Source organism: Tupaia chinensis, unplaced genomic scaffold (assembly GCF_000334495.1).
Source record: "Tupaia chinensis unplaced genomic scaffold, TupChi_1.0 Scaffold000228_1, whole genome shotgun sequence".
Taxonomy (NCBI): Eukaryota; Metazoa; Chordata; class Mammalia; order Scandentia; family Tupaiidae; genus Tupaia; species Tupaia belangeri.
The window spans coordinates 1576988-1594855 of NW_006159703.1; the positions used below are offsets into that span (position 1 = coordinate 1576988).

The 17868-nt window shown below is 37.5% G+C and overlaps 1 protein-coding gene across 2 annotated transcripts in view; it reads right to left on the bottom strand.

Annotated features, from left to right (window-relative positions):
* The window catches only part of PRELID2 (PRELI domain containing 2), a 70194-nt gene that overhangs the window by 20852 nt on the left and 31474 nt on the right, over window positions 1-17868 (bottom strand). For both annotated transcript variants that reach the window (XM_006148033.2, XM_027771663.1), the window contains exon 5: window positions 11157-11262. In XM_006148033.2, the coding sequence (XP_006148095.1) occupies window positions 11157-11262 (106 nt within the window). The remainder of the gene's footprint in view (window positions 1-11156; window positions 11263-17868) is intronic.

Genomic DNA, 17868 nt, shown 5'->3' on the forward strand with positions numbered 1-17868 from the left:
CATTTATATGCTCTTGGATACTTAGCTTTACTACAGTTTAATGCAGGACTAAAGACTACTTGACATACAATTTTTAAAAACTGGGGTATTTAGGTTGGAGTGAGGAGGAGATAAAATACTATTTCAGAATTTAAAATGACCTACCTAGAATTTAAAATGTACCTCGCACGATCTGATCTTACAGAAAATGATAGTGAAGCTCATTACAACTAGCCCAAGCTTTATGGCCTTAGGACCAGGACAGGGCCAGAGCACCAGCCCCAACTGCTGGACTGGGTAAGCTCATTCCTCTCCACACTGTTTGGAGACATCTTTCTCCCATCACTACAAGTAAAACGACACCAAACTATCTGGAGATCAGGAAGCCACTTTCTGTTATTTCAGATAAGAGCTTAACTTCCCAGGTTTTGTCTCATTTCTTAGAAGACCATGTCCCAGAATTTCAGCAGGCTGATTTAAGAGATTATCCAAAGCATTGCCACTGAGCAAAGTCTATTACAACCCGGATGAGGATTCTCAAAAGCATTACCACTGAGCAAAGTCTATTACAACCCGGATGAATTCAAATGAGCCATTGAGGGATTTTGGATTTCTAGGTCTCACAGTCAAGGTAAAAGCATTGATTTAAACTCAGTGAAAAGAACAAAAAAAAATGCTATCACTCACGGAATACTTATTTTGTGAAGATGTTTTCCCTGCAAAAGCTATGTTTTATGAGACTAAAACTCTAGAGGTAATGGTATGAGCAGAACTGGTGGGGAGGGAGATATGTAAGAAGACAACAGCTAGATTTCACTGATCTAGAAATAAGCTGTTAGAAATCGAAATTCTTGGCGGTATTCTCATGGCATCTAATGAATAAATATCAACTAAATCAATCTATTTGAGCACTCAAGAGTGGGATTAAAAAGTATTATCAACAGAGGTAAATTTAGAGCTGGGAAATAAACCCTCTGGAACTTGAGAAATATTGTATTTCATCAGATTTTTTTTTTCCCACATGGTTCAAGTAATGTAAAGAATGTAAAAGATCTTAAAAGAATTTCCATGAATGAGTAGAAAATGTAAGTGTTCAATATTCAGACAGCCTACTATTACCCTGATGTTTATGTGATACCTGTGACACATTTCTTCTTTCTAATGACAGTTTTATTTGCTCTTTTCCTCTATCTTGGAATTAGTGAGTTTTGAAATGTCCACTGTTTTTAGGGTTGTCACTATCCATGTATGTGCCATTCAATTCGCAGACAAGGAATGAAGCATCTCAGAGCAACAGTCCAAGGTACCACAATATACAAAGATTGGAGGGGCCAGCAGGTTGTGTGGTGGCTAAGATGCTGGACATGGCCAAATAGGGGGTCAAGTCCCAGATGAAGCAGCTTGAAAATCATGCTGTTATGTGTGCATGTGTGTGCCCAAAATCCTGAGAGTGGAATGGAAAAGAAAAGATTGTGGTGTAGCCATCCCCCTGGGGCTTAATTTCTCACTTTTCTCCTCACTCTCCAGTGAGCACACTCACCCTGTAGCAGAAAGATAAATAAATAAATAAAATCTGAATAAGTAAATAAAAAGCTTGGAGAGAAACAGAGGTTAAACAACTAGGTTAAAGACTGTATCGATGTGCAGCTGTCTCAAACTAGATATCAAAAGACAGAATTTTGTTTCTTCTTCACAACAATGATTTAGTTATCAGAAAATCCTGATGCATTTTTGCCTAGAAAAAAAATGTGTCATGACTCTTTCAACAATTCATTAGACAAAGTGAGGATAATTAGGCCACTTTCATAATAACAAGTGTAAGGTTTTGTTTTTCAATTTTTTTTATTATTCTTACTATTTTTTTTAAAAACATTTGATCACTATACATCATTTGGCTTGTAAAAAGAATTTACCCAACATGAAATACACCTCAGACCAGTCCAGTTGAGAATACTATACACGTTATCATCAACAGGTACCATTTCTATGTCCCATATATGTCATCTACTTGTCTTATACCTCAAGGAAACTGTTATCCAGTGCCAAGTAGTGGTGGAAGCTATAAATTGGCAGAATTCTCTTGGAAGGAAATTTGACACTATGCATCAAAGCCGTTAGCCCTGGTAATCGGAAATGTACACAATATATTCAAAGATTCACCCGATACTATTTATAATAGTGTAAAAAAATCAAAACCAATAATAGGCACCATTATGCCAACAGAATATTATGTAGGCAACAAAAATATATATATATATTTTTTGGAGAGGTTTACGCTATAGGGCACGTGCGCTCGCCAGACAGAGAGAGAGAGACAGAAAGCGAGAAATCACCCCCCACGGGGGATGGCCACGCCACAATCCCTTCTCCTCCTTTCTCCTCTCGGGATCATGGGCACGCATGAACACGTGCCCGGAGTGAGTTTAAGCCACCGGGTCCAGGACTTGAACCACAGTCGTCTACACGGGAGTCCAGCGACATAGCCATTACACTAACTGCTGGTCCCATCAAAAATATTTTTCAGGAATATTTAATGGCACAGAAAAATGTTCACAAAAATTTCCATAAATGAAAAAAGTGGGCTAAATAATCCCAACTTTATTTTCAAAAATATATATTGAACATTAAAATGGTGGATAATTATTATTTTCTTCATTGTCCTTGAATTAAGAATTGACAATGGGGCTGGATGCAGTTGTGGGTGATTATAATCCCAGGTACTTGGCAGGCTTGGGCAGAGGACTGCAAATTCAAGGCCAGCTTGAGTAACATAGTGAGACTCTGTCTAAGAAAAAAATAAATCGATAATGGGCCTTCCTCAGTAGCGCAGTGTGGGGCATACTGAAACACAGGGCTGGAAGCCACCTTGCAAACGGCAGGTTCAGATCCCCAGCTGGTCAACCTGAACTACACCACATGCTCACACACACACCCAGGATACTGATGAACCAGAGGGCTGGGGGAAAAGGACTGCAGTGAGAAAACCCCATTGAGAGTGTGTGTGTGTCTCTCTCTCTCTCTCTTTCTCTCTTTCTCTCTCTCTCTCTTTCTCTCTCTCTGTCTCTCATTCATACATTGTCATGAATAAATAAACTTTGTAAAACAATAATTGATCGATATTGCATATTTTGATCAACATCCTCACTCTAAATTTCAATTAGCATTAATCTTGAAAAACACCAGAGGATTGATAATTAGCACAAGTAATGTTAACATGGTAACTTTTCACTGATAAAATTAGTAGCTTCTTAAATAGAATAAAGGATATTATAAATAGACTCCCATTAGTTCAATAAATGAAACTTGAGATAAATGAGAATTAGCTCAGAATTCTAGAAAAGCACACATTCTTACACCATCAAAGTATAGGTCTTTAACAAAATCTTCACCCTCTGGCTTTTGGGATGGATCCTATAGTTTATGCCTACATGATCATCTGGCCGGCCACTGGATCAGAAGATTCTGGCTGCCTGATATTGTCTGTAAAATAGCTGAATCCCATCTTTGGAATACTATGTGGTCTGCCTTTAATGAACTGTTCATGCAACTCATAATCTCACAGTCACCCTCAGGCCAGATTTAATCAAATTTACAGAACAGGTTTGTTTTTTGTTTTTGTTTTTTTTGCCTACTTATAAATGATTGATAAGCATCTATGTCTGTCCCAGAAATTTTTCATAAACTGGTGGTAAGGTTTCAGGGATGAATGGGCCCCCATCAACCTCCAATTATCATCAATTCCCAGTATGTACCAAAAAGAACTTGACAGTTGTGCATTCAATTTGGCATACAAAATGGCTTAGGTTGCTGTGGTAGGTATCACTTAACATGACTCCCACTGACCTCTGCCATTTGGTATTTATGCCCTTGCGTAATCTTGCCTTTGAGTGTGGACTATATTTGTAACTTGCTTCTAATGAATGGAATACGGAAAAATAAAGGGATGTAACGTCTGTGATTAGGTTACAAAAACTGTGATATTTTAACCTCCCCTAGCACTCTGCTGCCCCCTTGCTCACATGCTACCATATGGTCTGATGTACTAGAGAGGTCCATGTGACAGGCAAAGCCATCTGAATCCCACCAGCAACCATGTGAGTAAGTTTGGAATTGAATTTTCAAGTAAGTTTGCAGCCCCCATCAATAGCTGGAATACATCGCAGTGAAACCCTGGAGTAGACCTAACTACGCTATACTCAGACTCCTGACCCACAGAAACAGAAATAAAATAAATAAGTGTTCTTTTAAGCTACATAGCAATAAATAGCTAATACGGTTAATATGCAAACAAGATGCAACCAAACAGTAGGTAGGTTTTTCAAATGTCCATTTGAACTACATATATAAATAGTATCTATACTTTTTTCTTCAAATAGATTTTTGTAAGGCTAAATAACAAATGCACACCCTAAGGAAGGAACATGTTCAAATCTCTTTGGTTGGAGCGTATCTAAGTCTGACCTTCTTCAGAGCTATGTTCAAATTGTTTGACTTGCCCACATTGTTTCAGTGACAAATATTTCACACACTGTTGAATTTAATCTCTTTTTGCTTCAGTCTCCCGATCAACACAATAAGAATAATGATACAACTAATAATGGGGGGGCCTTGCCAGGAGAGTAGGTAAAATAACAAATTATTTTATCACACATTGAAAATGTATTTCACAAACTTAAAAAAAAAATAAAAAACTTTATGAGACTGCATAATGAGAGTCCTGTATTTCCATAGCATTTGTAGTAGTCTCTAAGCACTCAAACTGGGCTAAAAAAAGAACACTTGCATAACAAGATTTTTTATCACCCATATTATCTACCGATCCGCCACAGAAAAGTAAAATGTGGAATCTGTAAGAAATCATGTGGAGGTTCACCAAAAACTTCTCTTCATTTTGATTTGGATTTTTGTTTTTCCTTTTTAGAGAGAGGACCTGTTAAGTGTTTTGCTTTAGAGAGAAAAGCCCCAAAAGATAGTTATATTCATTGTATCATAAGGAGTGTTTTCTCAATGGGAGAAATATCAAAAATCGTTGGGAATTTGTTCTTGGGAATAAAAAAATATTTTTAATGTAGAAATCAAAACATAACACTATAACATAAACAGATAATCAGTAACTCTATGGTATTAAAATTTCATAGTGAGGGCAGCATTTAGAGACGGAAAATATCTTTAAAAGCTCCTTTAGAGGTGATCATGGAGAAAAGGTTGAGAAACACAGAAAAAGGGAAGCCCTTCCAGAACAAGAGAGCATGGCAGAACCATGCCTGCCCCGGAAGCATCAGAAATTTATTTCCTTCTCTTTGGATCCTTGAGGTCTGAGGTTGTGCTGAGGCTGGCCTAGTTTCTTCCTGCCCTGAAATTGGAACCACTGTTGGCCATTCTTCTAGACTACAGAAATATATGAAGCCTTTCCACTGTCCAGACTTCTACCAAATCCTATTTGCTAAAATCTTCTATACAGAGCATGTGCTCACCAGAGAGAAAGAGAATGAAAGTGAGAACGAACCCCCTCCAGAGGAGATGGCAACATCACAGTTAATCCCTTCTCCATTTTCCTCTTGGATTTTGGTCATGCATGCACACATGGCTGGCATGTTTTTCAAGCCACCTGATCTGGGACTCAAACCACACAGTCAGCTGTGTGGGATCCACTGCCTTGAACACCATTCCACCAGCTGGCCCTAAATCCCATTTTCTTTCAAACAATTCTCTGTGTTTCTTTTATCTCTTTTTTGAATACACTTGCTTACTTCGAGGCATGTTAAAATATGTGTGTTTTGCATCCAAGGTGATACTTGTTGTTGGCACATTTGGGGGATTTCTACCCCATTTTCTATTGGCTACCATGGGCCAACCTGACCACCAAAACCTGAAATCAAGGCCAAGAGGCAGAGGCTATGGTAGAGTCAAGAGACAGATGAACACCTCTCAGATTGTATGGCATACTCACTAATGCTCACCACCTGAGAGTGTGGTCTCTACAGCATTTGCTCTTCTGTAAAGATTAAAAAAATACACAGTAATAGTCATGCACATGGACAGACATCGATCTCAAAAACATGGCCCACTCTAGCCACTTCTATTCAACATAGTAATAGAAGTTCTGTTCTGGCCAGAGCAATTAGGGAAGAGAAAAATAAATAAATAAAAGGCATCCAAAGAAGAAAGAAAGTGAAATTTTCTGTTTGCTGATATGTTCTTATATAGTTGGCTGAATATTATTCCATGGTATATAAGCACCATATTTTCTTTCTTCATTCTTCTGTAGATGAACATTTAGGCTCATTAAATATATTGACTACTGTGAACTGGGCTGTAATAAACATGGGAATGTAGATATCCCTTCCACATATCAACTTCCTTTCCTTTGGCTACATACCCAATAATGAGATTGCCAATCATGTGGTAGCTTTCTTTTTTTTTTTTTTTAAGAGGTGCTTGCCACAAGGCATGCACTCACAGGAAAGAGAAAGACAGAGACAGTGAGAAGGAAAGTGAGAAATAAGCCTCCCCAGGGGAGATGGTCACGCAATCCCTTCTCTTCTGTCTCTTCTGAGATCTTGAGCAGTGCATGCACATTCCCAGCATGATTTTCAAGCTACCAGGTCCAGGACTCAAACCACGGCTACCTATGTGAGATTCCAGTAATGTAATCACTACACCATCTGCTTGCCCCAGTAGTTCTGTTTTTTTTTGTTTGTTTGTTTTTTACGGAGTCTTCCTACTGTTTTCCATAGTGGTTATACTAATTTACAATCCTGCCAACAGTGTATAAGAGTTCTCCTTTCACCTCATCCTCACCAGCATATGTTATTTTTGGTCTTTCTTATAATTCTAGATTCCAGTAATGTAACCACTACACCATCTGCTTGCCCCAGTAGTTCTGTTTTTTTTTGTTTGTTTGTTTTTTACGGAGTCTTCCTACTGTTTTCCATAGTGGTTATACTAATTTACAATCCTGCCAACAGTGTATAAGAGTTCTCCTTTCACCTCATCCTCACCAGCATATGTTATTTTTGGTCTTTCTTATAATTCTAACTGGGGTTAAGAGAGTATCTCATTGTGGTGTTGATTAGTGATGATGAACATTTTTTCATATACTTTTTGGCCACTGGTATGCCCTCTTTAAAGAAATGTCTATTCAGATTATTTGCCAGTTCTTTAAATTGGATTATTTGGGTTTTTTGCTGGTGAGTTATTTGGATTTCTTGTATATTCTAGATATTAATCCCTTGTCAGATGCAAATATTTTCTCTCATTCTGTTGGTTGTATCATCACTGTATTGTTTTGTTTAGTGAGCAGAAGCTTTTTAGTTTGATATAATCCCTTTTTTTTTTCATTTTTGCTGTCTGTGCTTTTGAGAATGAAATCATGTCATTCACAGCAGTATGAATGAGTCTGGAGGACAAGTAAAATAAACCAGGTACAGAAAGACAAATACTACATGTTCTCTCTCACATGTGGAAGCTAAAAAATTTATTTTGTGGAAATAAAAAGTAGACTAGTAGTTACTAGAAGGTGAAGAGGGTAGGTGGGGAGGGGAAGATTGGGACAGTTTGATTAATGGACATAAAATTACAGCCAAATAGCAGTAGGATTTATAATTCAATAATACTGTATGTAGTACGACTATATGCAACAATTTACTGCATGTTTCAACAAAAGTAGAAGAGATTTTGAATGTTCCAACACAAAGCAATGATAAATGTTTGAGATGATTGGTATAGCTATCCTAATTTTATCATTTACACATTGTATGTATGTGCCAAAATATCATATTGTATCCCATACATATGTACAATTATTATTTAGTAATTTCATATGACAATAAAAGGCAATCTAAATAACAAGATCAGCTGAACCAGGGAAATAAAAGCTGCCAAGTTGCCACGCTTAATAAAGAAAAGAAAAAGAAAACCCTAAGGACTACAAGAACAAAAAACTGTTAAAATTAATAAATTAATTCAATAACATTGAAATATACAAAGGTGACATAAAAATCTGAGGCCAGCCATTGGTGCAGTTGTAACACAACACAATGTTGGGTGTGTATTATGTTCTTATAAGTACTAGTTTTTATTAAAATAACATCTTTCTCAGCATTGGGCATAGCACTGAACACTGAACACCAAGATGGACTCTATATATTTTTAGCATTAGCATTTGTTTATTCATTGTCTGTCATGTTTTCCTTCTTGAGCTAGAAGTCCCAGAAGTAAAGTCGCACAAAGCACAGTCTAATCTCGTGAATTATGTTTCATTTCCACTGTGTCTCGAGCTTCCTACCCAATGCCTAGCACATAACCACTTGTGGAGTTGAACTTCTGAGTTTATTTTACTTGAAAATCTAGTTGTGTGGACTATATATGTTCACTTGAGTTTGAAGAAATAAACATATAATCATAAAAAGCAAGTATGATAAGGAAGCATGTGATTATAATTGTTCTTTAATTTTTAAAAAACAAAGAGAACATGCTTTGTAAAATTTAACCTGTGTTCAATTCACTGAAAGTTTTCAAACATGCCTTTCACACACATCTATGGGAATACATTAAGATTCCTATTCTGTGGATAAATAAATTTAGGATCAGAGGAGTGAAGTAGTCTATGCTGGATCACAAAGAGACATTGAAACATGCTGGAAGTTCAGAACTGCTTCTATCTCAAGGAGACATTTGTTGACTTAACTACCAAAGAGGAATTCCCATTTTCTTGCCTCAACTACTTCTATTCCATGAGGAAGTAGTGTGGAAGTAGTGCCTAAGTGGCGAAAAGAAAGCCAGATTTTGTGTCAAATGACAAGTTGCCTTAGAGTAGTAAGGAGAGGAGGAAAAAAATCAATTGAACAGCTCCCAGAGGCACAGAAAAACAAGTGACCTCAGCTTGGGAAGCCATAACTAGAGCCAGCTTTTAATGTACAAACACAGAGTCAAGTTCGTGAGTGCCCAGTTTTACTTTTTTCTGGGGAAAAAAAAATAAAACAAGATATCAGATCCCACCTTTACTACTACTAAATAGCCTCAGGGATAAAGTCCTAAAGTGAAAATAAAGTCACCTAAAACACTCTCATGGTCACTTTCACAGAAGCCATTTATGCAGGCTCAGTTATGAAGGTTTATCAGGATGTCAGTCTGAAACCAAAGAACATCACCACTTAGATAAAAGACACTTAAGCATGAGTGGTTCCTAAAATTGAAAAGCTAATTAAACTTAGCCTCTTCAAAAAGAAAAAGTAAAGTCAGAAAAGGCAAAAAGCTTTTGCTTTTAGCAGGAAAAATATATCCTTACTTCTGAGTGTAGTATGTAAGTGAGAAAAAGGAACCACTTGAGTTCATCACTGTCAAGAGTTAGTGGTTGATTATTTCTAGGTAACATTCATCAGAAACCAAATGTAGACCTCACTGGGCATTCTATTTACTCTCGACTTATTGCCACATAAATGTGCTGAGCACTGTCCCAGATATTACAGGTTGGGGAAAATCCAGATGACGATTAATAATAAAATCCTCTCTATATTCAAAGAACACAGAATCTACTGTGAGACCCTTTCAGAATCCTTGAAGTATTCATCCCTCCAACCTCCCCTTTCTCTGAGAAGTGACCCCTCCAACCCTGTCGCTCATGATCCATATGGCAGAGGATGAGCTATATTTGTGCAACCTGACTTCCACTCTCCTGGTCATGCTTGACCTATGGAAAGTCAACAAAGCTTCCTCACAGAGCATTTAGAAAGAAAAAAATAATAATCAGAATCTTCTGTTGGCCAGAATCCTACATAACAGATACAGTTGGACAGTGGAGGTTCACATTCTACTACACAACCTGGGAGCAGAAAAAGAGAATAAAACAGAGACATAGTTTTACAGCAAGAGCTGACAAAGGAATTTTACCTTGCTTCCTGGCAGCTCTATACACAGTACTATAATAGGTACATAAAAGAATGGAGCTTCCAGAAAAGAAGTTTGGAATTTATTTTATTATTGCTTTTTTAAAGTCAGAGGGCACGTACACACACAAGAAAGAAAGGGACAAAGAGAGAGAAAGAAAACACGCTTACAATGTGGCCTGTAAAAATCCCCTATCCTCCATCCCATCAGGAACCTGGGCACACACACGTGTCTGCATGGCATGTTGCCACTGAAGCCATGATTTAAACTGAGGTCAACCATGTAGGATCTGGCCTTTTCTGCAGAGCTCTTAACCACCCCACTACAGGGCTGGTCATGCCTCAAACAAGTTTTCTAAATAATGCTATTAAGGCCAGAAAATAGGATACATAAATACCATGTGTAATATAATGTAAGACAGATTAAAAACAAAAGAGCTCCACTTAAAGTAGTATGCACAAGACCTTATAACTCCATGTGGCCTCTGAATCACCTTCATGGAAGCCCAAGCTCCCTCAAGTATAGACTTTGAAACTACAAAATTGGACAATAAAAAGTTCTCTGTATTTTCTTCTACAATACCAGGACATGAATAAAAGCTACTTCAAAGGTTTGTGAGGATCATATGAGATAAAATTCTCTTATCAGTAAGGAGGACATAGTAAGCACTCAAAAAACATTAGCTATTATTACCTTTTTTACTGAATAGTAATTGTGATATTGTATGTATTTAAATACAGTTATTTGTTAGGATTATTTCTCTTAATTGGACTATAAGTATTTTCTATATTATCACATACTTTTCATTCACACTTTTTTTTTTAAGAGAGAGATGTTTTGCTATAGGGCACATACAGTTGCCAGAAAGAGACAGAGATACAGAAAGTGAGAAATCACTCCTCAGCAGAGATAGCCACACCACAATCCTTTCTCCTCCATTCTCCTCTAGGGATCTTTGGCATGCACATACACGTGCCCAGCATGAGTTTTAAGCCATCGGGTCCAGGACTTGAACTGTGGTCAACTACGTGGGAGTCCAGTGATATAACCCTTATGCCATCTGTTGGTCCTTCATTCACACATTTTTAATTTAATGAGCCAAAAATGGACCTCTAGTTTTACTGATTTGGATTTATGTAATACTTATTGAGGATAATTATTGTTGCATATATTTGTTTATTAACTGTAATTTTTCTCATTAAGTCTATTCCTGAGCTTTATTCAATAACCCTATTGGAATCCCCATGATTTCTTAAAATTAATGTTGGTTCAAACAGAAACAAGCTTACCTTCTGGGCTCCCTGTCTTAAGAAAGTGCTGGCAAAAGTTTCCAAAATACAGTTTAAAAATCCAGCCCCCGTGATTGAAATCCTGCCTCTTTGAATAAACTCTGTCCTGCAAAAAAAAAAAAAAACAACACATTTTTGATGTCATTATACAATTGTATATGTAAACCACAGACATTTCCAGAAGCATAATTAGTCCATTTAGTCAACAAAAAATAATATCTGTAATAATTCAAAAGTTGCCTGTTACAATAAATGATTTTATTAAAAACAGATTTATAATTTATAAAATATAAACAACAGCCTTTTTAAAATTGTCTTTGAGACAATTATCAGTTATATGACCTTGAGTAAATTATTTAAACTGTGTAACTCAGTTTTCCCACACATTAGATAGGAATAATCATAGTAACTTCCTTTTAAAACTATTATGACAAATAAATACATTCATACATATAACAGGAATAAGAGGTACTCCTGACAAATAATAAGCATTTTTTAAAATTTTCCCAGGGATGCATACACTTGCAAGAGAGAGACAGAGAGAGAAGTAGAGTACCTCCCAATGGGGCATGGTCACACTTACTCCTTTCTCTTCCATTTTGCCATCCTTTCAGGATTTAGACCATGCATACACACATGCCTGATGTGTTTTTCAAGCTACATGGTTGGCCATGTGGTCTCCAGCCCCCTTAACCACTAGGCAATAGAGCCAGTTCAGTAAGCACTTATTAAATATTACCCACTATTAGCAAAGGAAAACAAATAGCCAGAGACATAAATTGAAAAGTTAGAATTCTGGAACAACTTTGACTTCTTTAATCCATAACTGGAGAGAGGAGTGAGAGAAAATGCATGTGCCACCATCTCTACCAATTTTAATTATCAAAATTTTACCAGTATTACCTATTTTATAAAACAGAGATTTGGATTACACATTAGAGTAACATAAGACTTCTGAATAGGAAGCCCCAAACACTCACCAACTTAATATCCAAACCAAAATGCCTTTATGAGAACTACAGATACGATTTAAGAGATGGCAACAAAGTGAGTGCAAAGCCATTATGTTTATAAGGTAGATAACAAAACTTGTTGCATTTTCCTACAATATCCCCTCCCACCCACCACAGCACAACACTTGGGGGGGGGGAGGGGGGAGACTCCCAGCTTCTCCTTCGGAAAGGAAAGAGAAGAGCTAAATGTGCATCCAATATTTTAGCTTTACAAGGGACTCAAATCACTAAAAAAAATGCCAGTGTATACTTTGGATGTTTGTGACTACTGAAAATAAGAGCATAGATGTCAAGCTTATTGCAGAACTAGTCTACAACACTACAAAGGGGAACAAGAGCTCGTGGGACTGAAGCAGACTTCTTTAACTGGGAAATAACACACACACTCAGGAAAGATGATGTTTGTCAGGTCCTCAGAATCTCCAGGTGGGTTGGCTGGTGAAGGTTTTCCCCTGAACAAGCTCAGTTCATAAGACTGAGAGAACTGCCCAAGTCTCAACAAAAAGATCACAAGACAGCATAAGTTTTATTTTGTTTCCAATCAAAGAAACATAATAAATCTCTAAAAATTGACCCTAATGAGACAGAGACCTATGATCTACCTGACAATGAATCTGATAACCCATCTTTAAAATTCTCCATGAGCTGAAAGAGAACAGAGACAGAGAACAAAGTGAAACAGGAAAAGGATGCATGAGCAATATCAACAAAAAGTGACTACATTTTAGAATAAAGATTTGAAGAATACAACTGAATTGAAAAATTCACTAGAGAAGTTGAACAACAGATTTAATTAAGCAGAAAAACAATCAGCAAACTTAAAGGTATTTTATTTAAAACTACTGATTCAGGAAAGCAAAAGGAAAAAATAATGAAGGAAAGTGAAGAATGCCTAAGGAACTTCTGAGTCATCACCAAGTGGATCAATATATGCATTATGAGAATCTCAGAGGAAGAAGAGAATGAGAAAGGGGTGGGAAGCCTATTTGAAGAAATAATGACTGAAAACTTCTCAAATCTGAAGAAAGAGATAAGTATATAAAATCAAGAAGCTGAAATGAATTCTAACTGGAGTATTTCTAAAGAGAATCATATGAAGACACATTATAATCAAACTGCCAAAAGTCACAGATAAGAAATCTTGAAAGGGGCAAGAGAAAAGCAACTTTTCACATACAAAGGAGCTTCCATAAGATTTTCAGCAGAAACTACAGATAATAAGGGAATGAGACAACACATTCAAAATGCTGAAGTACAAACCAAGGATATTATATCCAATGAAATTATCCTTCAAAAATGAAAGAGAAATTAAGACTTACAAAACCAAAGGTAAGGGAGTTCATCACCACTAGAGATTTGGATTACACTTAACTTTGCTTCTTTCATTCATTTTATTCAACACACCAATGGCATGGCTACTACATGCTAAAGACCACACTAAGTGCTAGAGGCTCACAGGAAAGGTCATGATCTCTGTCCTCCAGGATGTCAGTACCTTGTGGAAAAGACAAATAGAGAAGTGGAAGAGTAGCAACCAATGGAGGAAAAGCATCATTTGAGAGGAAAATCACAAGGACCCAGGCAAGAAGGCATGAAGAAACAGAGAGCATATGAGGAGCTAAAAATTATCTGAAAATCCTCTATACATAGGAAGGAGCACAAGAAAGACTACAGTATAAGATAGGTGTGAGAGACGCTAGGAGATAAGGCTGAAAGAAAAAGTGGAGGACAGACTGCAAAAGTTCTCCAGGCTAAGAAGTCGAGAGTTTATTCTGAAGTGACAGAAACTGCTCTTCTGAGGACATCAAGTAACGATACAAATTAACAATTACATGTGCATCATTGACTAAAAAGTTTGTTGCCATGTATTAATGTCATTTGAAGGCAGTTTCATGCCAGAGGGGACATGTGTGTGCAAGAGAGAGGGAAAGTGAGAGGGAGAAAGAAAGAGAAAGTACCCACACACACACACACACACACACACACACACACACACACACACACACACACACACACACACACACACACACACACACACACACACACACACACACACCAATGGGGCCGAGTCATGCTGCAATCTTTTTTCTTCCAATTCTCCATCACATCAGGATCCTGGGCATGTAGACACTTGATTGTCATGTTCTTCAAGTCACTGAGGTTAGAACTTAAATTCTAGTCAGCCATGTAGAATACGGTTGTCTCTCTGCAGTGCTTAACTGCTGCACTATGGGAATAACCCCTTAATGTTTTTAGACAATATCTTATCTCCCATTTTCAGTACAGTGATTACACTCAAGAAGTTCAATGAATAGTTGTTCAATAAAATAATTAAATTTCCTTGCAATCAAAAAGATTCAATAAAGAAAATATTTTCCATATTTTCTCATACCTTTATGGAAATAATATAGGAGTCATATCTTCTGTATGTATATTTGTGTATGCATGTACAACCTTATAGCCTGAGTGCACAAACACACACAAAAAGATATTCTGAAAAAATACTGTATCTAGGCCAGTTCCATAGCCTAGCGGTTAAGGAAGCCAGATCCCACATGGCTGATCACAGTTCAAATCCTTGCCTCGATGGCTTGAACATATGCTAGGTACATGCATACCAAAAATCTTTATGGAATGTAGAAATAGAGGAGAAGGAATTGCAGTATGACCACAATCCATTGAATGGTGATTTCTTCTCTATCTTGCTTGCACTCTCTTTCTCTCTCTCTCTTTTGTACATACACAATCCTCTGGCAATTGGGGGTAAAAAAGAAAGAAAGAAGAGGGACCAACAGTTAGCCTAATGGCTATGTCGCTGCACTCCCATGTAGTCAACCACGGTTCAAATCCCAGTTGCTTAAACTCACGCCGGGCGTGTGTGCGTGCATGTCCAAGATCCCAAGAGGAGAATGGAGGAGAAGGGATTGTGGCATGGCCATGCCCCCTGGGGGGTGATTTCTCGCTTTCTGTCTCTCTGTTTCTCTCTGTCTTTCTGGCAAGTGCACGCGCCCTATAGCAAAAATCTTTTCAAAAAATAAAGAAAAAATAAAGGAGAAAGAAAGAAAGAGGGACCAGCAGATAACATAATGGTTATATCACTGGACTCCCACATGGCCAACTGCAGTTTGAGTCCCAGACTCAGTGGCTTAAAACTCATGTGTGTGTTTGTGCCCAAAATCCCAAGAGGAAAATGGAGAAGAAGAGACTGGCCGTCTTCCTGGGAGGCGATTTCACACTTTCTGTCTCTCTGTCACTCTGGCAAGCACTCATGCCCTATAGCAAAAATTTCTCTATTTAAAAAAAAAAAAAAAAAGGAAGGAAAATGGAAAGGAAGAAAATACAAGCTATGTTTGGTTATTATAGCCTCTTAATTAGATCTTCCCTCTACACAGATCATGCACATAGTAAATAAAGGATGTCTTCAGAACTCCTTTCTCCCTTCTCTGCCTCCTTTCTTTCCCCTCTCCCCCACACACAGTTATCTCATTCAATCTGACATAAATACCTTCAGTCTAAGCAGCTTCCACCTCTGATATATAAGCCTATTTAAAATTATTTGCTCGTGTAAAACTATATCCTAGTGACACTAATCTTTCCCGTCTTTACACTGGATTAGTCAGAGTAGAATGTTACAGTGATTTTAATATTTAAAAATGAAAAGTTGAGCAGTCTCACACTTTTGGAAGACATGCCCTCTTGAGTCCTCAAGGCAAGTGTAGGTGAAGGATTAATAAAAGTCTCTCTTACATCATAGTCTAACCATTATTTCTTTCTGCCACTTTTGGGAGAAGTAAGCCCTCAGAAAAGCACTGTTAAGAGTTTGTCCACATATCAGAGAATAACAGGGTAGTAAAGCAGGGCCATGCCCTTGCCATGAACAAGATGAAAGTTTATCCTATTATATTTTAAGACTGCCAGAGAAGAAAATGTTACGGTCTCCCTCAATAATTCATTGACAAAGCACAGCAGACGTTTTCTTTTACCACACATAGCTAACCTAAATCCCTCACACTAAGATTAGCCTCCATTTACGTCATTTACGTCCCTGTGCAAAGCACAGCAGATTTCACAACAATATATGGTTTAATTTCCAGTCTGTAAAACAAATAAAAAAATTAAAAGGAAAGAAAGGATGGAGGGATAGATGGCTAGATGGAGCTGAAATGTTAACAACAGAACCTCTAAATATCAAAGTTAGAAGTGCTATTTATTTACTGTGTTCTTCTTTTCAGTGGTTTATAAATTTTATTTAAGAAATAGGTACTACATTGGCAATTACTCAAAAAAAGTAATGATAAGGTCTTCAGTATCATTTTTATAAAAATAAAATATTATGTTTTAATCTGTGCCAACAAGAACCATTTCAGCAGAGGTACATGTGAACTTCTGACTTGTCTGTCATGTAAAGTCACATTAAATCACCCCTTAGCTTTTCTTTTCCACCCTGTATAATCTCAGTTCTTTGTGCCTTTTGTCCTCAGACTTCTTCCCCAACCCACACTTGAAGTGTATGGTGTTTTACTCAAGTGATGTAAAGATGATTCGTTTTCCTACACCTTTCTTTCACCTGTGTCAAGTCTATGGAGAAAATGCATCACTTTCTTTTTTTTTTTTTCTTTTTTAAGGATTTGCAATAGGATACATGTGCTTGCTGGAGAGATAGATAGATACATGGAGAGAGAGAGAGAGATACAGTGTGAGGGAAAGTGTGAAATAACCCCCTAGAAGGATGACCATACTGCAATCCCTCCTCCATTCTCCTGGGATTTGGGGCACACATACACACACACCCAGCATGATTTTTCAAGCTGCCAGGTCTTGGACTCAAACCACACAGTTGGCCATGTGGGAATCCAATAACCACTATATCACCTGCTGGTCCCAAAATGCATCACATTTATGATGTTATACACACAGGGTCATACTCACTGCTCAAAAAACTGCATAGTAACATATATATTATGTTTCATACACTATAGTATCTTCTGAGGTTGTTAGGTTTTGAAAACTTGTTTTCCCTCCTCTATACGTGAATAAACTGTGGTAAAGAGAAGTTAAATATGCCCAATGTCATCTAGCTTGATGTCAGGCAGATTCTTTATCTATCACCTTAAAACCCTAGTCTTCCTCTACTCTCAGTTAATGGAACAAACGCCTTCCTAGTCCAAGTGATTAGAAATCACATTAACTTGTTACGTGATTCTCTCTCTATAATCAATCCAAACATTCCATCAGTCACCAGATTGTTTATTTCACTTGTAATGTCCCTCTCTAATCCATGTCATTCTCACCCTTGCTACTGTTACTACCTGGGTGCAACATAGCTTTTTCTCTCTTCACTGCTACTGCCCCCAATGGGATCCTTGTGTTCAGCATGGACTCTCTATACTCCACATTGCCCACCACCAGTCTCCTAAACAGACACTGATCATGTCACTGCCTGTAAAGTACGGCATGGAGAATAATGCCCATGTACACCACCTTATGCTTATGCAACTCATTCAGCACATAGCTGCTGTTGGTTCATTTTGAGTACTGCATAGTATTCAACTGGTTAAAAACACTTCCAATTATGTAGCCACTCTACCTAAGATGACATTTAGAAATGCATCTGGTTTAGGCTGTTATACAAGTACTTATAATGCATCCAGGTTTATGTATGTGTGAGGTTTTTCTAGAGTATCTAGCAGTCAAATACC